We start from the raw sequence: 25,492 nt of genomic DNA on the forward strand, positions 1-25,492 counted from the left end.
GATTGAACAAGCTTTTTTCTTTTCAACACCTGTTTGGGTAATGAGGCCGAATATTGATAAATTTTAGGAGTTTACTTGAAACTGTTATTACAAAAGTAGATCATTCTATCGCCATGGTTTTCACACTTATCAGCTTTCACAATCCATATCATTTCCCTCAACCTGGTTCCCAGAGCTTTTCCCTTGGGTTCGAAGATCTTTAAGGAAAAGGCCCTGGGAACGAGATTGTGTTTCCCTGACTTTTTTTCAAATTGTCAACTTTCCCTGAGCCAAAATGAAACTCCCTGAATTTTGTCTGACCTTGAAGAAGTTTTTTCCAGACCATTCCCTGACTTGTGGCAACTCTGATAACTGAGAAACTGGAATTTTAGAAATCTTTGTTCGCCTGGTCTTGCTGTAAATTGAGGAGCCTGCTACATGTATGACGGACAAATTTCTCGTCCAAAGTACTTGTAGTTTCGCCTGCTACACTCGGTGTTAAGAACCCAGTGACAGCCCCAGGTTCGGGTAGATCCTCACTTAAAGCAATGAGTACATTACATAGTCCCACATATAAGCATCACTAAAGCTAACTTTAATTCCGTGTATATAGAATATATTATAAATTGTTACCAGACCTCTCAGGCCAACAAAGGTGTCACAACGTCAGCAGGATCAGTAAAGATTCCCAGTCCAAACCTCGCAGCATAAATGAACGTAGAAAGTTAAAAAATTGTGAGGACGGACAACTTCTGACGTAAAAAAGATTTAAAAATTTAATAAAAAACGTTTCGGTCAGAGACCTTCTTCAGTTATTACAACTTTTGAATAAAAACGAGCTTTAAATAAGATTAAGGTGGTAGTGATTACGTAATTACAAGTGACACCTAATAAAAGAGCAGAAAGTGGTGCTAATTAACAAAGGACAAAAAACAAAATCAACAAAGCGAAAAAATATTGAATGAATCGAAAACAAACTACTATGAAAATAATCGGCAGAGTATGAGAGATAAAAACTAAAAACTAAAAAACCAAACTGGCTAAAACAAATAAAATAACCGAAGAGGCAACGTGGCGGGCATTGGAAAAAGTAAAACCCTCCCCTACATATAACTGAAAACATCAACTGTAGCAAAATCCCAAAACGAGGCCTTTAGAGCCTGAAAGGGCAAATTAGCAACAAAATCCCTGGAGGGGCCCTTAAATAATATTAATCATAATAAGATCTTTTAACAGGGCCTTTGAGTCCAATCAACACCTAAAAGCTTGACAAAATCCAAGAAAAGCGCCTTTGAACGATCAATCAATAACGTACAATGTAGGAGAGGAAATTAATTATAACAAATTCTATTTTTCGAATGAAATTCCTTTCTTTTATTTAAACCATGGGGTGCCAAAGAGAATATATATATGAATAAATGACAAAACTTAACATTTTTCGTTTCTCCCTCGCTTTCTCCCCTCTTAGAATTCCCGCTTCCCGTATTTTCTCTCCCATTTACCGTACCCCTCTCGTCTTCTTCTCCCCTTCCCCACCCCCCCCCCCCGCCCGCTGAGAAAGTTTCATTTGATTTATCAAAAAGTTTTTTCTTCATTTTGAGCGATCAGAGACAGCAAAATTCCAAGTGAATTTTGGCTGCTGTCTTCGGTTTGTAAACTTCCCCTGTGAACAAGCATCAAGTATCACGAAAAATATGTGAAAATATTGAAACGATTTATTGACATTTCTCCACCTAAAATTTCCAGTCTTACAAGACAAGCGTGTATCTGCCTTTAGCATGTTAAGAAGGAAGCCACCAGAAGTTCGAGTAATAAGTGGACAAAAACTTTGTACCAAGTTCCGTGCGACTGTGTTAAATTTCTTCTCAAAAGAAATCATTTCTAACAACTCCAAATGTAAAAAACAAATTTTGAAGTTCATATGAAACACTTGAAAGTACTGGTGAAATGAAACTGATGATGAAATTCAACCTTTGTGAACTTTGAAATCTATTTCTCGAGTTCCCTCGAGAAATTGTTTTTGGTGTTATTTGAGGCCATTATTTATAGCTTTAGCTTTTAGAAAATGCAAAACAGGATTTTATTATATTTAACATTACTCTGGTACAGGATTTTTGTCAAATAAAAACTGAAATTGCTCGATTTCCTATCGGATTCCGTGTTAATAGTCACACACGCGTTGTGATGTAACACAACATACACTACTGCTTAGTTACAACAAATTCAGAATTGAAATGATCTTTTTTAAAGATATTTCCACTAAACTTAACTCAACCTATCAATTCTACAGTTGAGTCATTTCTGAGACAAGTAATGTAAACTAGCTATGGCAATGATAGATATTGACGACTAATATCACACAATCTACCACTTATGAGCAAACATAATGATTTAAAACTCTTAAAACTTAAATTTTAAGCAATGTACGTAAGTTTTCAGTCTTTTCCCATTGAAACAAAACCTATGTTCCAGTCTAAACGGAATTTAAATCTGGTAACTATAAAGATAACTTTTCAGCATTTTCTATTTTGTGAGATTTCCTATATGTATCCTGCTACAGACTACCAGCAACAAGTAGTGCAAAATCATGTTCTAAACTTCACTGATAGCAATGAAAGAACCGATTCATTTTACATCACAAGTGAGTGGATGTATCTATTCAAAAATCTGAATGCAATCGATTCCCCACTTAGTCACTACTATCCTACCATCACTAAGAACTGCTGTAGAGACTGGGCGAAAAAACTCTCCTATCCCGCTCTCTTTTTTTCCAAACTTTTTTAGAAACTTGCCGCTCAGTTCAAACACCTGAACTCTGTGATTCTCTGTATCACAGACCATCAGGTGTCCTGCCTTGTTAACAGACAAGAAACGCGGATCATTGAACTCCCCGTCCCCCTCACCCTTCTTTCCAAATTGGTAAACAAAATTCCCATCGCTATCAAATACTTTGATACAGTGTTCTTTCCTGTCTGATACTATAAGATGGTTGCCATATTGCACGCAGTGATGGGGAAAGGTGAAAGAACCCTCTCCGCCAATTTTACGTAAAAACCGACCGCTAGGAGAAAATATCTTGATTAGTTTGTTACTTGAATCAGCAACAATATAATTTCCGTCACTGTCTACAGATAAACCATAAGGATCCTTAAGCTGGTGATCAAGATTTCCCTTACCACCAAACTGGTTCAGGAACTTAGCCTGCTCACTAAAAACTTGGACTCGGTGGTTATTACTGTCTACTACTACAATGTGACCATTCTTATCAAAAGCTATCCCAGCAGGATAGTTAAATTCTCCATGTTTATGACCATATCTACCAAACGATCTTAAGTAAGTTCCATCACTACTAAATACCTGAATTCTGTGGTTACCATTATCAGTCACTGCAATTTCACTACGTTCATTCACTGCCACTCCCCAAGGCCCATCTAGCATTCCAGCAGCTGACCCTCGTTGTCCAAATGATACAACAGATCTAAACTGTCTAGGTTTGACTTCCACGGCAAAAGGACTGCAATAAACGTGATCTTCATTTACCTTCACTGAGATGTCACATTTTCCAGTTTCTCTAACAAAGCAACTGATGTTGTGGCTGCCATCTTTGTTATCTCGGACTCGCGTTTTCGTTGCACAGTCCTCTCCTTGCTGATTTCTGATTTCCACAGTTACGCAGTCACGCTCGTCATAACATTGTTCTCCTTCAGCATTTCTTGTTATCAAAACAAACTGTGCCTCAAGTCCAACAATAGCTTCACTTGTTCCTTTTCTCTGGACACTTGACTGATGCGCGCTAGTTTTGTTGATAAATGTTTTAAAAGAACCGATTCCTTCAGTGACGCTTTTCGCCATTAATGAATCGTTTTCTACGAAGATGAATCGACGAAAACCTTCAAGGTCACAGTCCACTTCGTTTACTCCATCGCCGACTTCTTCCTCAACCATTGTGATTAATGACTTGTCTAACTGCATAATCTCAACGCTTGTTCCTCGCTGTAAAAGTGTTTCCATTTTTTTAATCCCAGTCTCCATAAGCTTTACTTCTTTGTCCACATCGCGCTGTTCAGTTCGCAGACGTTCTTGAGATCCTTTTACTTGTTTGTCCACTTTGTTCGATATTTCCTTCTCCTTTGCTTCGATAACTGCCTTTAAATCTTTAGCAAATCTGTGTACGTCTCGTTTGACGGCAGCGGCTTGTTCTTCAATATGAGTGCAGTTCTTGTCAAGTTCAGTGATTTTGTTTCTTTTCTGTTGCGCTTTTTGTTTTTGCAATTCAATCGCCCACTTCACCTGTAGCTTGCGTTCATTGGCAGCTTCTTCTAAATGTACTTTGGCATGACCCTCGTGAAGTATGGCAACACAGGAATTGCAAATAGCAACTTCACAGTCCTTGCAAAAGAACTTCAACTCTTCTTTTTCGTGGTGTTTCTGCTGGCAAAATGATGGTCGTTTGAACACGTCCTCGATGTCTCGATCTTGGAAGTCTTTAAGCGCCAACACACGGTGTTCTTTATTAGCTCGGATTATGTTGTGCCCAGTGATACAGTCGTCACACCAGAATGCACAACACTGGAAGCAGTAAAAACTTTGTACACTTCTTTTGTCGCAATTTCCGCATTTCACTCTGGTGGAATTACACTCTTTGATTGCCAACACATCTAGCAAACTGTTGATGCGAAAGTTGGTCGGGAGGTCCTTCAGGTTTCCACTTCCAGGGACTCTACTCTCTCTTCTACATTCTGGGCAAGTTATGATATCATGGCGGCCACTCGTTCGTAGAATTCCTTCTAAGCAGTGAAGACAAAAACTGTGTAAACATGGCAGCTGTTTTGGGTCTGTAAATGTGGTCATGCACACAGAACAGGATACTTCTTCATGAAGATTATCTAGCAAGGTTTTTATATCCATGTTAAAAGCAGAAAGACAAAATGGGTCTCGAGATGAAAACAACAACCTACAACGGAACCTTGTGATAGAAAAATACCGTATTTATCAGACTGTTAATATTGACCAGTCACGAGAGATTAGACATGCTGCATGACTTATAGGAATTGTCTCTATTGATCGCCGAGATTTCTAAGACTCTTGATCGCAAAAGTGTGACGGATTGCGAAATTCTTATGCGAGAGTTTCTCTCTTCGTCAAGAGACAATCATGCGAGTAAATCTCAAACTAAACAAATAACAAGCGTGACTGGTACATTTAGCTAAGCAGTATTTTTTGGATTGAAATATTTGAAAACCAGTCCTCTTCAATTTCTTTCATATCACCTCTTAAGAAAAGGCAGAATATGTTACTGTGATTTCAGCCAGCTAAGAGAAGGGCGACAAGATATGTCCCCAGGGATAGGGGCTTGGGTTTCAATGTAACAATATTTCCGGGAAAGGTTAAGGTGCGACCTCAAACACAACTAGCAAGACGAGCTCGATTCAATTCACCATAGTTTCAACTGGGGAAGAAATAATGGGGAAACGGTAGGTACTCTTTTTTCCGCCCTTGTATTCATTTGTGTTCACGAGCAGCTTTTCAGCTTTTGCTGCAGGTCAAATAAAAATTATGATAATAATCAACTCCGTGGCTCGTTACACATGACAGCTCGCACATTGAGATACTTTTGATCATTAAATTCATAGCTTTAAACATTGTCAATACCAAGGTTGATGGAAGAGTTTTGAGGAAAATGTGAATGGCAATCTAACCGAAAGTGATACTGGGAATGATCAGATCAACTTGGTGGCGACTAGCTCAATTTGGATGTCCGACTTGTTGATATCGAACTATTGTTGATTTCAGAGAAAAGTGCCGCGCTTGAAAGCGAAAACATTGTGTTAATTCTCAATAATGTTTAGAGTATTTAAATGAGCTCAATCAGTCAGTTGCAGGTGAAGCTGAATTTTAATGAGGCTGCAGTGTTTTGCTGAATTTGAAATCCAGCCAAATTCGCTCAATTGATGCCACTTTTACAATCAGAGACTACTTCAAAATTCTGCATTAGTTTGTGTTTAAAGTGGTTTGTAGTATTTACTCTCTTATAGGCTCTTGTAGGAACAAGCACTTTAATTTCCTTTCGGCACAATAGGCTTTTGATTGAAATTTCGTCGTGGCTTTGTCTTCAAATGTCATACTTAGAGCTCTCAGGTCAGTGATGTTTTGCATATCACTCACGCCGGCTAGTTTAAACACGCATCCATTGACCCAAGGATATCAAAACTGACTGAATTAATTTAATTTTGTTCATTTCTATAGATTATGTCACGGACGGTGATAAAGTAACATGCACTAAAACAAAACTCGAGAAGGTTCTGAAAGAAACATAATATATAGGAATACAAGCCTTTAGTTACTTTCTTTCTGCGGTTCAGAATTGTAATCAGACATTTTTTAGTTTGAATACCTGGGTTGCCACGTAACCACTTGTTTTGTATTTAACGCGCATGGGGGTGCGTTCCTTTGAGGTGATCCGGATCCGTTGATTGAAAGTTCCGAATCAGTGAATCCAAGATTACTCGGACCATGGGGCATCAAAAACCGATAAATCCGTGACCAGAGTGGCTTCATCGGTTCCGTAGTTGCACCATGATCCGAGTGATCTTGGATCACTGATCCTGATCCAGATCATCCCAAAGGAACGAACCCCAAGTTACAAGCGCAGGAGAATTTTTTCAACTTTGCAACGGGTTTAATTGTTAGCCTTTCAATATTCTTCTAAAACTAAGAACGTTTGTTAAAGGCTTATCTCATAACTCTTGACTTATCTATATATCACCGATATATTGTTTTGAAATCCCGTTATCACAAACTTCAAGTGTGTCATTTAACATTTACACTCAGCCATCTCAACCTTCTCCAGTCTTAACATGATCCTTCCTTTATTCTACTCTAAATCGGTAATTAAACTAATATCTTAAGACTTTTCTTAGAATTAAACGCATAACCGCATGCCACTACTGTATCATATCATAACGAATGGAACTCGCGCGAATCATTAAATTGAGTGGGTCTGGCTTCTCGGTTGCTTCTCGAGCGCGCACAACAAGCGATCAGTAAAACCAGCCTAATATTTCTCTTGCAGGACCATCATCGTAATTGTTGCTCTGTTGGTGCTGATTGTGATTGCGTTGGCTGTAGTTCTTCCCGTCTATTTTTTTGTGATAAAAAATCCGATCAATCATCTGACAATCCACCATCTGACGATCCATCATCTGGTGGACCCTACAAAAGAGAGGCCGTCGCCACGGATACACCGCAATGCTCCCAAATCGACAAAGACATTCTCAACGCCAACGGCTCGGCCGTAGATGCCACCATCGCCGCCATGTTCTGTTTGGGGGTTGTAAGCATACATTCGTCGGGGATAGGAGGAGGTGGGGTAATGCTGGTGTACAATAGAAGCCTCCAGGAAGCCAGTGTCATCGACTTCAGAGAAACCACTCTAGTACTAGCAAAAAGAGACATATTTAAGAGCAACGAGAAGAAAGCCCGAAGAGGTATTCTTTCCCGCTTTCTCTGCAGTGAAGATTTTTTATTTCAAAATCATGGGAATAATATAACGAGGTTTAGAAAAAGGCGGGAGAATGTCCGAATGGAAGAATGTTGTAAATACTGGAGTTGACTGATGCAATATCCCGTATTCAACTCCCCAATTCTGATGACATAACAAGCTCTTCTGCAGCTGTCACACGAGAGCCCTGGGTTCAACTTGTCGGCAACACCATTGTGACTAGTCAATTGACCCGCCTTGCTCCTGCTGGGATTCTGTAGCAAATTTACTAGCTATTCGTTTGTTAATTTTGCTTGATTTTGCACTTGTTCCAGGGTCTTTGCATACCGTTCGTTCTTTAATTTGTCTCCCTTTTCATCACCGCTGTGTCACTGGTAGGTTTAAGGGCATCATTTTATCGAACAAGAGAGGATGAGGTTAAGAGAGTTCATCCGCCATACAGGACCTATTTCCAAGTTTGTTACTCTCTGGATATTTTTAGATCAATGCCGATTTTTAAAATCCCAGAAGGTTTCGGGGATAGTTAATCATGTGACACGAATTTTCTCACGCGGACAGCCCAAGCGACTTAATAACACGACTTAGCACTTAATTTCGTCCTCCAAGAAAACATTTGCGCAACGCTCGCCGCAACATTATACACGGGAGTACTAAATACCATCTTTAAAAATAACTTGCCAGGGATTACCTTTAGAATAAAACTTTAATGGAGAAATAACTCTCTTACCCTCCATTTTCTCCTGATTTCAAACCCATAACTCTTAAGATACAAGAGCAAATGCGCTAAAACACAAATGTGATTGGTGATTTTACATCAACCGTGAAATCGTCGTTATAAGGCTCGGGCCAATTCATGTTCGTATACCGAAGGCTCTCAGCTTGTACTTAGTTCTCTGTCTGTGTTCAGCGGATATCAGTTTTGTTCACATGCGCAGGTGTTAATGAACAAGCTGTGGTTTGAACAATCCTTATCTGACGCGGTGGACAAGCCTCGACTGCCTACTCAACCGGTGCCCGATCAGGATGTATCTTATGAAAAGATACCTTTTGATAGTTCTGGGAAATATCGCATGTCAGGCGAAATATTGGAAGTTTTGGAAAAACGCGAGCACAACGTAACTGGCGTGGAATTCTTTGCCGCGGAGCAGGCAATAATCCGAGACCCTGGAAAGGGAATATTCGCCAAATCAGACCCGAGGAAACATGGCGCGCCCGCGGGACAATAGCACACTTGTCCCGATCCCGTAAACACGAGTTGTATGATTTTACTGACGTTAGTTCATAACAGCAAAATTTGAGTTACAGCGTTTGATGCGTGAACTGTGGAATGATGTCCTTGAATTTCCGAATGTGATCAGGAAAAACAATTCTGAACCCTAGGAACTAGACCTAGCATCTTATCCTAGGGCCAGTTTGTAACTCTTCCTACTTTAACAAAATGTTTAAATGTCTAAAGAATATTTTATAGATAATGATCGATATAAACGCATGATTTTGTGATTAATGAAAAACGTTCATGCTGTACATTCTCCTTGCCTTTCATATCGACTCCATTTGTTGTAATGTGTTCATTTAATCTCGTTTCCAGTTCCTGTGGGGGTGAGTTTCGCCCCCAAGAATCCTGGGAATGAGATTTTGGTTGACTCTTTTCGACTCCGCGACGCATTGATTAAATATCTTTGCTTAGAAATGAGAATGCGCATGTTGTAGATAGAATAAATAGAATGTTTTCAGGAATGTTCCCTGCAAGTATTAGTTTCCACTAAAACTGCATTGTATGCAAGAAAACCACGCATAACACATCTGTACATTTATTGTTTGGTTATATCACTAAGGATCAAGGTAGCTATAGGGTTAAGTCTACATACGAGCCACGTGGCCCATCAGGCCGGGGCTTATCTCGGTTTCCGTGGCATGAAGCGTCTAGGAGTATTTCTACTCCCCCCTGGATGGGATGTTAGTCCATCGCAGGGTTACCCCCAGCATGAAATTCACCGGTACCCATTTTTACACCTGGGTGGAGAGAGGCACTGTGACAGTAAAGTGTCTTGCCCAGGAATAAAAGACAATGTCCCAGGCCAGAGCTTGAACCTGAACCGCTCGATCCAGGGACGAGCGCACTGACAATTAGGCCACCGGGCCTCCACACTAAGAATCAAAATCCTCTTAGCCAGGCCACCCTAGACGAAAAAAAATGACAACTTCAAAAGGTTGTTTCAGTCAATGAACGAACAACTCAAGCGAGATTGAAGACAGGATATTAAAATTGAACACGCTCTTTTTATTTCAACATCTGTTTGGGTAATGAGGCCAAACATTGCAATTCAATCGCCGATTTCACTTGTAGCTTGCGTTCATTAGCAGCTTCTTCTAAATGTATTTTGCTGTGACCTTCGTAAGGAATGGCAACACAGGAATTGCAAATGGCAACTTCACAGTTTTTGCAAAAGAACTTTAACTCTTCGTTTTCGTGGTGTTTCTGTCGGCAAAATGCTGGTCGCTTTAACACTTCCTCAATGTCTTGATCTTCAAAGTCTTTAAGCGCCAGCACACGGTGTTCTTTATAAGCTCGAATTATGTTGTGCGCCGTAATAAAGTCGTCGCACCAGAATGCACAACACTGGAAGCAGTACAAACTCTGTGCGCTTCTTTTGTCGCAATTTCCTCATTTCACTCCTTAATTACCTTCTTTGATTGCCAACACATCTAGCAAACTGATGCGAAAGTTGGTCGGCAAGTTCTCCTGGTTTCCACTACTAGGGACCCGTGAAGCCAAAAACTGTGTTAACATGGCAACTGTTTTGGATCTGTGAATGTGGTCATGCACACAGAGCAGGATACTTCTCTACGGAAATTGTTTAGCAAAGCTTTTATATCCATGATTAAAGGCGGGAAGACTGAAGAACTGGGTTTAGATATCAAAATACCTCCAACAACGGGGCCTTGTGATATAAAGATACCGTATCTATCAGACCATTATCATTGACCAATCAAAAGAGGTTCGACATGCTGTCTGATGTGACTCAATTCTAAGAATTGTTTTTTTGACCACCAAGATTTCTAAGAATCTTGATCACAATAGCGTGACGACCACGTGACCGAATGCGAAACTCTTAGACATTTAATAGTCTCTCGTTATCTCTCGCTAATTCTTCTTCTCTGTCTCTTTCTCTCTCAGTTTGAGAGCAATCACTGTTCCAAGGAAAATATCTCTAGAGGTGGAAGCTTGGGGTCTGCATTTTAACAATGTTTCCCGGAACGGGCGAACCGCCAACTAATACTCTTGCGCAAAGTCAAACTGAAATTTCAATAGTTGCAGGAAACAAAAATGAGCCAGCCATAAAATTCAACAAAAGGTTAGTGCTATTTCTCTCTCTCTCTCTCTCTCTCTCTCTCTCTCTCTCTCTCTCTCTCTCTCTCTCTCTTTGTCGCATTCATTTGTGCTCCCCCTTTCATCTTTTGCTTCAAGTCAAATTGACATTATATAATCATCAACTGACCGAGATTAGTAGTGTCCGTGGTGCGTTGCACGTGGCACCTCGCATCTTACGTTTGGTCAACGAAGTTTGTTTGATTATTAAATGCACAGCTTTGATAAAGAATGACAATAGCCAGGTTGATGCAAGACTTAACAAGGAAAAGTGAACAGGAATCAAGCCGAAAATAATGCTGAGAAAGTTCGATTAGCTTGGTGGCGACTAGCACTTAAACGAAGATCAGTTTAATCCGACTTGTTTGACTGTTATTTCGACTGTTGCTGATTTCCGAGAAAAATACCGCGTTTTAAAGCGAAAACACTGTTATAATTTTCAATAATATTCAGAATAGTTAATGAAACGAAGTTTAAACGCTTGCTCCAGGTAAACCCGGATTTTAACGAGGCTGCAGTCAGAGTTCGCTATTTTGCCATGAAAGGATAATCCAAGATTTCCATACAGTCAAAGTGATTCTAACATTTACTCTCTTATAGGAACCCGCTTTAATTTCCTTTCAATACCAGACACTTGATTACTATTCAGTCGTCGCTTTGTTTGCTATTATTATCACTTATATTTTGCATACGCCATGAATATTAAGTTCTGTAATTGTCTCTGGGTAATTGTCACGGTAGATTGAAACACGCAAAAACATCACGCTCGCAACTTGATGAATGCATGAATGAATGAATGGATGGATGGATGGATGAATGAATGGATGGATGGATGGATGAATGAATGAATGTTCTTATCAATACATTTGGTTAAGCAAGTAACAAGGTTTTACAAAGTAGTCCCCCTATCCTTCTTTATATTAACTAATTATTGAAGGATTTCGTGTAAAAAGGGCGTATATCGCTTTTTGGGCCGATTTTCATCTTTTGCAGATCGAGCTAATGACATGAAAAACATCGTTCCGTGATTGTTTTTGTCGCTTCGCTCTCGAGAAAAAACGTATGAAAAAAAACTCAGTTTTCCAAGGGCATCATTTGAAAAACTTTTGTTGAACGAAAAACAAAAGAAACCTTTTGTTTCGCTAAACGATGAAGTCACCGAAGCGTGGCATTTGCCGCTAGTTGTTCGAGCCGATACAAGTGATATTATTCGTATAATCACGCTAGTCTCTTAACTGGCCGGATTCGAGTTTGTTTTGTCGTGACACCGGTTCGATACGAGGTCGGTCGATTTTTTTGCGGTCTATTTCGCTACTTCTTTCAAAAACCAAAACATCTATTTAAAAAAAAAAACCGTGCTGTCAAAGCTGCTAAAAGTAACCGTTTAAGTTCGCGTCACGCCGAAATCCACCTTCGAAGGATTCGCTCCAAAAGATGCCCTTGGAAAACTGGGTTTTTTTACATACGTTATTTCTCGAAAACGAAGCGCAAATCAACAAAAACAATTACGGAACGATGCTTTTCATATCAAAACAAGTCAGTCTGCCAAAAATTAGCTCCCATATATTGCAAAAAATGAAAATCGGTCCAAAAAGCTATATACGCCCTTTTTGCACGAAATCCTTCAACTAGGCTTCGTATTTTGAATCAGTATTGGTATTTGAATGCAAACTAAACGGGATAATATATTTATACAAAACTGAAAAAAATTATATATACAGATTCGGCTACCAGGTACTTACTAAAGGTATAGAAACAAGGGAATAACAGGCAACGAAGATACATTTAATCGCAAAACAGATGATATAAAAGATACAGATACATCGCTAAGCCTTTTTTCATAGTTCTTTAAAAAACCATATCTGGAAGCAGAATGCTTACTTAGGTGGTGATGACTAGTAATCTTTTGTAAATGCTTATGGGCTTTCTAGTTTTCCGGAGAATTTTTTAAACTTTGCCAAAAGGTGTATTTTTATTGAAATACGGCGACCATTAGACTAAAACGTAAGAGCATTTTTGACAGGTAACACTGTTACCAGTGGAGGTGCAGTGGTCTCATGGTTAGTTTGCTTGCCTCGGGCTGTTCGAGTTCGGGTTCGGCACCAACTGATCTAGGATGGTTGTATATCGATCCATTGATTGAAGCACAAACGCTGTAAAGTATTAACATACAGAGTCGCCAGTTTCAGTAATTTTACAGTTATTCACCTCTTTAACGATCAGATGTTTTATTTTCATCATGGCTTCTGCACAGAATTAATACAGTGGCGGATCTAGGGGAGGGGGACAGGGGGCCCGGCCCCCCCCCCCCTTTTTTTGGGTAAAAAACAATCGCAGAAGAAATAAAAGCCGGCAGGGCAAGTAAAAACAACAACAACAACAACAACAACAACCCCCCCCCCCCCCCACCGCCCCCTTAGCTCAAGGTCTGGATCCGCCACTGTAATATGACCGAGTAAAGAGAAGTTCGGGTTTAATCACACCGACATATGACTGCAAGCAGTGAATTGTTCAAGCCCTTTCTTTCTTTATGTTTCGAATTCAAGTCATCCTAAATTATAGGTTTGTAATTAACAATCAGCCATCCTAATCTTCTCTAGCCTTAACAATCCTTTTTTTTTTTTCCTACTGAAAGTGGAAAAAAACACAGACTTTATTTCCTCATTTGATCATATTTACATTATTAAACTATTTTTTTAAGGGTTTTGACCTTCGAGAATGTTACTGCCGTCATGAGATAAGTTAACGACTCAACAGATCGTAACAAATGTAACTTGTGCGAATCACTGAGTGAATTGTGGCTGAGACTTCCAAGTCGCTTCTCGAGAACGCAAAACAAGCGATCAGTAAAACAAATCTAATGTTTCTCCTGCAGAACAATCATCATATTGATTATTGTAGTGCTGGTGATTGTGGTTGTGGCGGTTGTAATTGGAGTCGTCGTATATGTTCTGACAAAAGACACCGATCAATCACCTGACAATCCATCATCTGTTGTTCCATCATCTGACGATCCATCATCTGGTGGACCCTACAAAAAAGAGGCCGTCGCCACGGATACACCGGAATGCTCCCAAATCGGCAAGGACATTCTCAACGCCAACGGCTCAGCCGTGGATGCCGCCATCGCCGCCATGTTCTGCTTGGGGGTTATAAGCATGCATTCTTCGGGAATAGGAGGAGGTGGAATAATGCTGGTGTACAACAGAAGCCTCCAGGAAGCCACAGTCATCGACTTTAGAGAAACTGCTCCAGCACGAGCACACCGGGACATGTTTAAGGACAACGAGAAGAAAGCCCAAAAAGGTATTCTTTTCTACTTTGTCTTAGACAGATACTTTATATTTGAAAGTTAAGAAACCAATTTAACGATCAAGTCCAGTAAGAGTTTGTTCTTTACCTGACAAGACCATGGTCCATTTGGTCTGGGCACTGGATTTAGAATTTATTTTTGTTGTTACTTTTGGCACGCGCATTGCAGTTATGTACTCGCAACGCTGATTCGACTGAGCCCGTCAATAGAGTGTTTCGTATCTTACACCTGCAGGTTTGTTTAAAAATTGTTTAGGGTTATTTGGACTAAAGGTAAAAAAATCACACTTAGAAAGAGTTTGAAAGACTTTGAAAATGTCTGTTGACATTTTAAAACGTCCACTGATTTATAACAAATAATACTTCTTAGCCGCTTTAAAATCGAGAAGAAACCTGGAGCGAGTCTCAACTCGCAGTCCCTTGTGGGACTGTTACCGTGGACAATCTGACTTCGCATCTTTTGCAAGTTTTGGCCTAGTAACGGTCCGACTGCGAGATGAGACGCCCTAGTTTTTTTCTCGTTTCTAAAGTGGCGAATAGCACCTTAACTTCTTCTTAGGTGGTCTGTCCATTGCCGTGCCCGGCGAGGTACGCGGTATGTATGAAGCCTGGAAACGATACCACCGGTTACCATGGGAAAAACTTGTTCAACCTGCCATCGATTTGGCCAGAAATGGATTTAATATTACAGAAGCTGTGGATGACGCTTTGAAGACGACAAAAGGAATCGAAGAGGACATTAGAAAAGATCCAGGATTGAGGTCAGTTTATATAACCTGCGTATCAACAGCAAAGGCTAACTCAGTTTGAAGATAGCACATAACATTGGCCTTGAATAACATAAAGCGAATTACCAGTAAGCCGTACCAAGGCAGGGCAGCACAGAAGTAAAACAGATCAGAAGCTATATAGTATTAAAACTTAAATCAAAGCATAGCTAATAGAGGGGAATGGTTATGAAGCCCGCCAAACATCGAAGGAGCAAACAAAGATGCCAAGATTATGTTGGAAGGTCCACGACCGCGCACAATCTTTTGTTTTGCGTTCATACACTATGCATGAATTACGTAACCAAACGTTTCTATTGGTTAGTTCCTCAGTATGGAGTAAAGAACTCAAGATTGTGTTTATTGCACGGTCAAGGCCAAAAAAGAGAACAAAAACATACAACAAAGAACTTTGTTGGGTTTCATGACCAATCCCCTCTATTAACTATGATCAAAGGCTGCCTTGTGTCATTTGTTTATATTAGTGCGAAGACATCCACTGCCAAACCAAACAAGTGTGATGCAAGCGTAACGCTAGATCATTTAGACAGGATACATTTTCACTTCCATTAATTTTTTGAATAAAATTCGACCTGCCTCTCTCGATCCTTAATGACAATTAACTTTTGTAATTTATTACATCCATTTTGAAATCACTGGTGATCCTTGCAATCTGATTGACTCTCAGCAGTGCAATTTATTCTTAAATCGCACTATTTTTGTGCTCTAAATCGCACCATTTTCCCAGACAATGAGAATTAAAAAACAACCAATCAGATTTCAATGCCAGAAATTAAATTGCAGGAAAACCAGAGCAATTCATTCACGAATCACACTATTTTGTGCCCTAAATTGCATTTTTTTTTTTTTTTTTTTTTTCTGTTTTGCATACAAAGTGAGATGTAAAAGCGTTTCTGGTTCTGCTTTTAACAAACCGGTTACTGGATCAATAATATTGGTACTGACTAAGGCTATTAAAAATGGACGTAATAAAGTGGTAATTGAACTTCGTGTCGTGCGATTGTGGTCTGAAATCATACTTGTAGTCTCAAATCGAACTCGCGCTGCGCGCTCGTTCCATTGTGAAATCAACCGTATGATGTACGACCAAATTGCTCCCACTCAGTTCAATTACCATTATTTATACCTGTTTACTCATTCTCAGAAAGTGTGCATTATTTGACACTTTTTAATCGGTTCATTATGATCCCTATATTTTTCTGATGTTAGGGTTATAATTAGTTTTTTGGGACTTCAGTATTTACAACCCTTTATCAAAAGTGTTTCCCACAGAGTTTCGAATTCCATGTCGTTTAAGCGGCTCTGTATTTAAGCCAATTTTAAGCTTAAATCTATTGTTTGTTGTTTTATTTCATGGATTGAAATGATACCGATATCAGAGGAATCCGGGTGATTCGAGTATTGCTTCAAAGTTTAGACTATGCTCTCATGCCAGCCTGTGTACTGGCTTGTACTGGCTACTCTCATGCGCAAAATAAAATGTAAACAGAAAGGAAGCGTTACACTTCCGGTAGCATTACGAATGCAATTTGATCTGGCTTGATGCCCTGATACGAACCATGTTGGTATATATACCGTGAGGTATTGATCATAGACCTAACAATTAATTTTTGTGAGTTATACCTGTTTGCTTATTCGCTGAAAATGCGTTTTAATCCACTCATTGTCATCTTTGAAGCGTGTTATTTTTTATCAAATTTGATTTAAACACAAGCGAGTCGCGTGAACAGAGGGCTCGAACGCTAACAAAATTAAATGCTAAAATCAGCCTGTCACAAATAACAACTAATGCTCAAGTCTCCAAGGTCTACATCCCAGTCCCCGTAAAAAAATAAATAAATAAATGTCTTGAATCTGTACAGCGTGGTTGAAACTTGTATTTCCAAAATCAATAGCACCAAACGCCGTCAATTTATCGTCGGTTTTATACCTGTCTTTCGTAGCCAAACTTGATTAACCCGCAAACTGCCTGAACCACCCTTCACAGAATCTTACATTGGGAACACAAAGAATGGTTACACAGTACCGAGCTCACTCCAAAACCTGGTGTCCACGTGAACCTGGACACAAGGCAAAAACGTGCACGTGATTTTCGTCATGTTTTATGTATTTAGTGCTAGGCCGACTAAACAACTGTGTCACAGAAAAGGAATGAATTTCCACGATTTACCTTGAATTTGGATTTACATTGAACTTAAATTTGTGATTATTAATGGTCGAAATGGAGTTCTGTATGTCTCATGTTTTTCAATTTACGCCGTGTATCAGCTATTCAGGGCGAATAGCTTTCTCCAGGCGCAAAGTTAATTTCAAACTGGAAGAAGACAGCTAAGCGCCTTTCAGTGCCAGCAAACTCTGAACATGCAAAGTCCTCGGTAAATGTTACGAAGGGAATCACTTGTGTGGTTACGGCCTCACTCGCCCTCTCACCAACGCTACTAAATTTCTTGGGGTATATATTGACGAGCACCTTACCTGGAAAGATCATATCAGCTGTTTATGTAAACAAATCTCCAAATCAATTGGAATGTTATTCAGGTCTCACTTCTATCTATCTTCTAAAACTAGACTCACCTTGTACTACTCGCTAATTTATCCTTATATCACCTATTGTACACTCTACATGCTCGTCTACATACGTAACAGTAACTTATATAGAATTTACTGTTTGCAAAAACGGGCTGTGCGAGCTATTACCAATTCAGATTATAGAGCACATTCTGCTCCTTTATTCTTTAAATTAAGAATTTTAGACATTTATCAAATCAACACGTTTCAAATAGCTAAATTTATGTACTGTTATCATAACAACCTGTTACCTCCATTGCTTTTCAACTTGTGTTTTACAAACAGTCAAATTCATGGCTATAGCACCAGAACAGCCAATAATTATCGCGTGCATCACTGCAGGACTAATCTGAAAAAATTCACAATTCTTTACCAAGGTCCAAAGATCTGGAATTCCCTTCCTGTTACAATCACTTCTTTGTCACGTTTTCCCAATTTTAAGAAAAAACTGTAGAGTTTTTAGCAAAAATAATTACTGAACTAGCAAAGCCGCACACGGTAGCACTATCTATGTAACCGTATTGTTATGTACGAGGTGGCCTCAATTATAAGCCTGGTGGTTTCTAGAGGTCACCTCGCCATACATTGAAATATTTATAAATAATTAATATATTAGGTAAAAAGGCAAATAAACAGAATCTTGAATCTTGTTAGTAATTTCATAAATTCTTACTCTCATGTTTATATGATTTCAGCGAACTACTCCTTGATGAAAATAATAACACTCGCAAAAAGGGAGATAAAATAAAGAACGAAAAGTATGCAACGACGCTGGAACGAGTGCAAAGAGATCCTGAATCGTTTTACAGTAATTCATCTAAAAACCTGTCCGATGATATCGTGGACGACATAAAGAGAGCCAATGGCATCGTGACTAAGGACGATCTGGTAAATTACAAGTCGAGGAGCAGAAAGCCATATAAGAGTAATCTCTCGGGAATGAATATGTATCTCACCCCACCCCCGACAAGCGGTGCTGTTTTAGCGCTAATCTTGAACATTTTAAAAGGTGGGTGCTGTTCTCTAAATATATTTTTTTTAACTTTTGTCCCTGTCTTCAGGACTCGGATCGGAAGAGCTTATCAACATCAAGAGTGACAAGCAAGTAGAATAGTGAAACAGTGAAACAGTGATAACCTATTGTTTCCTGGAACGTCGAAGCGTAGAACCAAAATAATCTCAGAAAACGCCTTAGCCTTGTACCCAGGGTTTAGAGCTGATAAAGGATTCTTTCCAGAGCACTAAATATTTTTGACGTCAAATAATTGTCATTTCAGGATACAATCTTACGTCACCATTCAGTAATGACGTGGATTCCTCAGTACTGACGTATCACCGAATCGTTGAAGCTTTTAAGTTCAGTTATGCATGGCGTAGTCGGCTTGGAGATCCAGACTTTAATTCAACAATAGAAAAGGTGAGTTAAAGAAACAGGAATCAGAATGAAATCGCGTAACGTGCGTCAATAAGGTTTCTCACCAAAAGCTCAATTCACTCCCCTCTCAGGACATATTCGACGTTGGACCAGAATTAAATCCATTTTGCCGTCGTATCTCGACAAAAACCCGTGCATGATGTACGGTCATTGGTGATGAGCTTTTGCTTTGTTATCGGTCTTATGCGCATACGTCAGAAACAATCAACCAAAGATGGTACACTGATATTCACAGAGTTACATCTTCAGGATGAAATCCTTCTAAAAACCTCCTCCAGAAACCGAGAGCGAGCCGTCAGCTTGTTTATAAAAGAGACTGATGATTGGAAAACGTTATCTCAGGAAATTTCCTTTACAATTCCACTAAAACGATTAGATAAGTAGCTGAACATTTCTATGAGATTCTGCCTCATCATCTATTAAACAATAAGATCATGAGCTCGAGATTTCTATCGCGCGATAGAAATCGAGAGCGAATAATCTAATTGTTTTAGTATAAATCTACTAGTCGTTCAGAATCTAAATCCCCGTCACAGACACTTCGAAACGCCAAGAAGCGGCCGTCATTTTGTTAACAAGGGTACACCGCTACGCTACTCACTATCACAGAATAGACAGTGAGTAGCGTAGCCAATCAGAGAACGCCATTCGTAATAGAACGTTAGTAGATTTATACTAATACCTTGTAGAAATCTCGAGCTCATAAACTACTGGCCAATGCCCTATATGAGACGCCCCTGTAGGGAATCATGGTAGTTGCATTCATCAAAACAAAGTCCAGTCCAAGATGAATACAACTACCATGATTCCCTGCAGGCACGTTTTATAGAGGAAATTAGTCATTGTTAATTAGTGTGCAATAGCATAACATAGCATACCCGACCCGACCCCACCCGACCCCACCCGACTTGACCCTACCCTATCCTACCCTACCCTACCCTATCCTACCCTACCCTACCCTAGACTACCCTACCTTACCCTACCATAACATAATAAAACCTTTATTTTAACACGATAAGGATTAAAGCTACAAAGCTTGTGGGGTCCTGTATACCACTGAATTAAAATAAGTTTACTAAAATATATACTTGTAAAATACTAAATACGGAGCTAAGATCAAAGTATCAATCTAGGCTTAAAATATAAATTCAAGTTTCTAAAAATACACGTAATCACTATTTCTGTATCGAAATGTGGAGGCAGTTGAACTGTCGAAAAGAAGGGTCGTGTATACAAAAGTGGTTTTCAAATCTTTTTCCAAAGTTTCGAGGACGATTTAGAGACAATACTGGATAATCAAGCTTCAGAAAAGACGAAAAGAAGGACATTCACCGTTACCTGAAATTGTTGAAAACTATCGAGCGTGCGTGGACGACAGCAAGTTCTAACGATCATTCAGTCTGCACAATAAAAGTAGGGAAATACTCGCTCTCGATTTCTGAGGTGATAACTGATTTGGCCTTCATTGAAATCTGTTGCCCATAATCTAACTGTTACATAGTATTGAAGGTCTAACCAATCAAATTGCAAGTTCGTGAAGAGTCATCCAGTGAGTTATGCGAACGAGTTACAGAAACATGTTTTTCAATCCATCAGAGAGTGCAGTTTCTACAATAATACTTTCTAAAAGTTTACACAACATCGGTTTCACCGTAGGTTGCTGAGGCGATGTTAAACCAAACAACAGGCGACCGTTTACGTCACAAAATATGGGATAACATGACGCACGACAACGTATCATATTACGCGCAATCATTCTCAGACACTGATTACGGCACAACACACGTGGCTGTTTTGGCGCCAAATGGCGACGCGGTTTCCGTAACAACCACAATCAACAGGAGGTAGGTTTGGATTTTCTTGTTAGTTACATATCAATAATAAATCAAGGTTTTCTACTATTCTACTCCCATCCTTCTGCTCCCATACTAAGCCTATGTCACGGCATTTTTACAGACCGGTCTATTTGCAGGCTTCTTTACCCGCGAAATAGGTCAGTTACGGTCTACATGAACGCGCATCGGTAAGGAAAAAAATGGCGGCCTAAGATGGACATGTCGACATAGTAAATACGCTAATTAAAAATTAAGTCCGTGCTTGTGATTGGTCATCGAGGTTCTTACGGGGGGTCTGAATTCAAACTAAAAATAGATCGGTCTGTAAAAACGCCGAGGCAGGAATATGGGGTAGTTGCACGCTCCTAGTGACGGGCTCTTGCCAGAGGTGCATTACAGTGCCGTTTCGCCTAATACTCGTAAGAGCAATCAAAACCCACCAAATGTATATATTTTTTTCCTTAAACTTAACGTGAGTTCTCAGAAAGTTGCCATAACAGCATGACATCATTACGAATTCCTCTCTGATGTCATTCACAGGCTCGATCATGATTCTGGACAAACCGGTTTCCGTGCACAGTCAGTTAAGCTGACATGTTATTAAAAATCAGTTACCACATGACTGGATGTTACTATTGGAATGATCTTCCTTTATCTATATGTAACTTAGCGACTAGAAAACGTTTTAAAAAAGCACTCTTCCAGTATTATTTTGCTCAGTATTAATTAATTCATACCTCTTCCTCTCCTATGTTAAGTTAACTTTTTTACCCTAATTATTATTGTCAATTAAACAAGGGCATCTAATTAGCTTGCTATACTTTCGCCCTGTTCCATTTCTCCTCTTACTTGTTTACATAATATTTATCTTTGTAAGTTTAGAATGGAATAAATAAATAAAATGAAAAAAATGAAATGACTGACGTTCATTCTCACCGTCGCTTTTGACAGATTTGGATCCAAATATCGATCTAACGTCACAGGAATCATCTACAACGACCAGATGGAAGACTTTGACATTCCCGGTCACAAAGTGGACGGTATTTCTCCATCTCCTTTTAACTTTCCCGAGCCAAACAAGCGACCTTTCTCGTCCATATCTCCTGCCATTTTGAGAAACGATACCGGCGATGTACAGCTTGTTATCGGCGCCTCTGGCGGGAGAAAGATCACCACCGCCGTGTCACTGGTATGTTTGACTCTTGCAACACAGGAGCCAAAGTTCTACAGGCCAAATGTGATTGGTCTTATGCATATACCGTAGAATCGTCTTGAAAGGACCTGGGAATTTATGCTCGTATGTTTGTTTTTTCTCAATCGAGTTGATGGAAGAGAGGAGAAAGTGCTTTCAGCGGTTTTTTTTTTTTTTTTTTTTTTTGCGCTCTCAATAGTGTCCTTGGTGGGTGACATACCTTAGTTGGAAGAGCTTTTCCAAAGATCACTCAGGAATCGTGCATGAACCCCACCTGATATTTTTCAAACGTTCTCCAGTTTCTACGACAAAAAGTCGCTTAAAAGGTCGCAAAAATCTTCCAGGCAGCAACTTCCAGCAACAGTTGTGAAGACTGAACTGAACTAATCATTACGTTAGATCAACGAATCAACCCCTTTTTCCACTGTGATGACAGTTTTGTAATTTCACTTAACACACCAAACACGTTTTGTTTCTCTTGGTGATCACCTCATGTGACTTTTCTTGCCCTGTTGCACATTTCTTGCACATTTTGCTCGCACTTTTGGCAGCAGGCCATTTCCGAGTTACCTTAAACCTCTGTTTCAAAACGAGTCCTTATGCAATACCTTTCATAATGGTAATTGAACTGAGTGGAGTGCAATTTGGTCTGAAATCATGCGCGTGATTTGAAATCACAAGTTCAATTGCCACTTTATTAGATCAATTTTGAAATCGTACAATTTTATCGCCTTAAATTTGAGATTTTTGGTGTATTGTTCCAGTAGCCGGTTTGCTAAAAAAAAAAAGCGGAACCGGAAACGCCTTTACGTCTCATTTAGAAAGCAAAACGATGTCATGTGACGAAAACTCATTCGAGCATGACAAAGAAACAAGCAGTTCTGAAGTCAGAACGAGAATAGTCTACTTCAGGTATAAAAGTTCAATTCTCGTCGCCCGAATCAATGATGGAAGGCCTTCCTTTCATGTGGTTGAGGCTGAGACTTTTCATTGTCTTTGGAGAAGGAATTTGAAGGTGTATATCCTGTGTAACTCTGCGATCGATTTCTTTTGAGTTGTGAAACTCCCTCGAGTGCACGATGCCCAGTGGATAGTACGTTTTTTTTCTTTTAAATACCGTTCAATGGCATGATTTTAAGGGAGTCCAGCTCGTTATCATGCATCTCCGTTTCTTTTCTTGACCTCGGCGTAGGACTCAATACTCAGGACCTTGTCAAGTTCTTGCGACGCCATTTGTTTTAAGATATTTCCAAGATGGCGGGACTGGTACCGGCTTCGTAAGACGTTCGTTCATTCACTATTTTGTGTAGTGTGGCGTATTTTGACTATGTTTATTCACAGCGGCAGAGTTGAGCTCTTTTGTTGCTTCGTTTGAAACTACCGGAAACCTGGAAACATCTACCTTCTTGAGATGACTCTGAATTTGTTGTTGTGTGATTTCCGTTTGTTTATGTTTTACTGGACTCGGTATCATACGGATCTTGAGCAGATGTTGAAGAAAAATCACCAAAATATTCGTCAAAATGGACACTGAAAGTTGGAAACTTCCATTGAAGTAGGTCTCCAGCCTAAACTCAGAGCTCATAATCGTCATTCAGAAAATGTAATTAATTAACTTCGTCATCTTTTTGGAAAAAACAACAATAACAACAAAGTTTTGGCAATTATAGTACTTGCAAAATTCTCCACACAATGGCTTTTTGCCTTTCATTTCCCTGAAATTTCATTGATTACTTTAAACTAACCTTGAAATCTGATTGGTTGTTTTGTTTTACTGTCCCATTCTCATTAGCTGAGAAAAAGATGCAATTTAGAGCAAAAAATAGTGCGATTCGTGAATAAATCGCACCACTGAGAGCCAATCAGATCGCAAGGATAACCGGTGATTTCAAAATGGATTTAATAAATATGAAAATGAGTTTGATTTGCATGAAAATGAATGATTATGAATGGTTTCGCACGCAGACTCAAAGGGCAACTCGGATATGGCCTACTGAAAAAACGGCGTTCCCGCGCGCAAAAAGGCTGCCTGCCCAAAAGAACTTGTATTGAGGCTAAGTGTAAAGTGCTTGCACACAAAATGAACAACACTCCTGACATGGCCAAATTTGCAACGGTGGTATAAATTAAACCTAGGATCTTTTTTTTTAACCCATGATCAAATGATAATAATGCGACCTACCTGGCAAAAGGCCTATCATTGATGTATAATAATGACCTGTTTCAAAACGAATCCTGGTGGAAAACCTTTCATAAAAAAAGATAATAAGTTTGATTTGCGTGAAAATGAACCTGTAGGGCGAACACATTTCCAGATGAATGGTTTCGGACGAAGACTCATTTTGACACAGAGATAAAAGGCAACTCCGAAATGGCCTGCTGCGAACAACTTTCTCCGGTCTCTGGTCAATTTTTTCGGGCACCTCATGCTACTTCTTTTGTATATACTAAAACAGTTATTCCTCTTAGTGTCGATGGCTAGTGGTGAATATTTAACTCACTGCTCCGCTTTTTTTTCACATGCTCAGGTGTTAATGAACAAGCTGTGGTTTAAAACAAACTTATCTGAGGCAGTGGACAAGCCTCGACTACACACTCAGCTGGTGCCCGATCGAGATGTATCTTATGAAAATATACCTACTGATAGTTCTGGGAAATATGCCATGCCAGGTGACATAATTAAAGGCTTGGAAGAACTCGGGCATGTCGTAACCGGTAATAAAAGCTTCGCTGTTGTGCAGGCAGTATTCCGAGACCCTGAAAAGGGAATATTTGCCAAGTCAGACCCGAGGAAACATGGCGCGCCCGCGGGACAATAGAGCACTTGTCCCGAACACCTGCGCAGCATGATTAGTCTCAAATTATATAACTCAACTAAGCCTAGAAACTAGACCTTAAGCATCTTGTGTTTTTTTTTTTTTCAAACTCGGGGCCAGGTTGTAACTATTTCGTACCTTAACAAAAAGCTTCTTGTAGTTAATGAAAAACGTTCATGCTATACATTTCTATTTCTATGCCTCGTATCGATTTCACTCGTTGTAATATTGCTTCACTGCCTGCGAATCTGCTTAGCTTTGAAACATTACTTTGCTTAGAATGAGAACGTGCAGCATGTAGATGGAAAAAATAATATGTTTTCGCAGTAATGGTTCCTGTATGTATTAGTTTCCAACAAAACAGCAAGTTACTCCATAACTGTTTGGCTATATTGCTCAAAATCGAAATCTTCCCAAAATCACCTCGCAAAAGCCTCCTACCCAGGCCACTCCAGACGATAAACAACCCCTTCCTTTGGGTTGGCTCAGTCCATATCAGTAAGCAACTCGGGTAGAATCAAGACAGAATATTAATATTGAACGCGCTTTTTTATTACATCTATCTGGGGATTGAGGTTGAACGTTTTTGATCTTTTGAAGAGTGAGCTTGAAAATGTTCTTAAGAGCCCATTAACCGATCTTTTCGAGCCGTTGCTAAGGAAAATTTAGTCTCATATAACCACATCATTTTTAGTT

The 25,492-nt window shown here is 39.5% G+C and overlaps 2 protein-coding genes across 3 annotated transcripts; one reads left to right on the forward strand and one right to left on the reverse strand.

Annotated features, from left to right (window-relative positions):
- Positions 1–44: 44 nt before the first annotated feature.
- On the reverse strand, positions 45–6,267 carry LOC145464108 (E3 ubiquitin-protein ligase TRIM71-like). 2 transcript variants are annotated; one of them, XM_081447923.1, is made up of 2 exons: positions 4,964–6,267; positions 45–4,865 (listed from the first exon to the last, which is right to left on the reverse strand). In XM_081447923.1, exon 2 carries the CDS (start codon positions 4,828–4,830, stop codon positions 2,635–2,637), a length of 2,196 nt encoding a protein of 731 aa, XP_081304049.1. In that variant the 5' UTR covers positions 4,831–4,865; positions 4,964–6,267; the 3' UTR covers positions 45–2,634. The 2 variants fall into 2 exon arrangements, with proteins under 2 accessions (XP_081304049.1, XP_081304048.1); XM_081447922.1 differs by having other exon boundaries at positions 45–6,267.
- Positions 6,268–6,301: 34 nt separating this feature from the next.
- On the forward strand, positions 6,302–25,428 carry LOC145464120 (glutathione hydrolase 1 proenzyme-like). The gene is made up of 8 exons (XM_081447934.1): positions 6,302–10,836; positions 13,726–14,156; positions 14,722–14,923; positions 18,214–18,527; positions 18,796–18,935; positions 20,610–20,797; positions 21,740–21,977; positions 24,509–25,428. The coding sequence occupies exons 1-8, from the start codon at positions 10,727–10,729 to the stop codon at positions 24,797–24,799; spliced, it is 1,914 nt and encodes a 637-aa protein (XP_081304060.1). The 5' UTR covers positions 6,302–10,726; the 3' UTR covers positions 24,800–25,428.
- The last annotated feature ends 64 nt before the right edge of the window (positions 25,429–25,492 follow it).

This window comes from Orbicella franksi, chromosome 12, assembly GCF_964199315.1.
Source record: "Orbicella franksi chromosome 12, jaOrbFran1.1, whole genome shotgun sequence".
Lineage (NCBI taxonomy): Eukaryota > Metazoa > Cnidaria > Anthozoa > Scleractinia > Merulinidae > Orbicella > Orbicella franksi.

Coding starts and splice junctions, on each gene's coding strand:
- LOC145464108 (XM_081447922.1), bottom strand. CDS start 4,887: ATGGATATAAAAACCTTGCTAGATAATCTTCATGAAGAAGTATCCTGT.
- LOC145464120 (XM_081447934.1), top strand. CDS start 10,727: ATGTTTCCCGGAACGGGCGAACCGCCAACTAATACTCTTGCGCAAAGT. Junction 14,924..18,213: donor AGAAAAGATCCAGGATTGAG/GTCAGTTTATAT, acceptor ATATGATTTCAG/CGAACTACTCCTTGATGAAA. Junction 18,528..18,795: donor AATCTTGAACATTTTAAAAG/GTGGGTGCTGTT, acceptor TTGTCATTTCAG/GATACAATCTTACGTCACCA.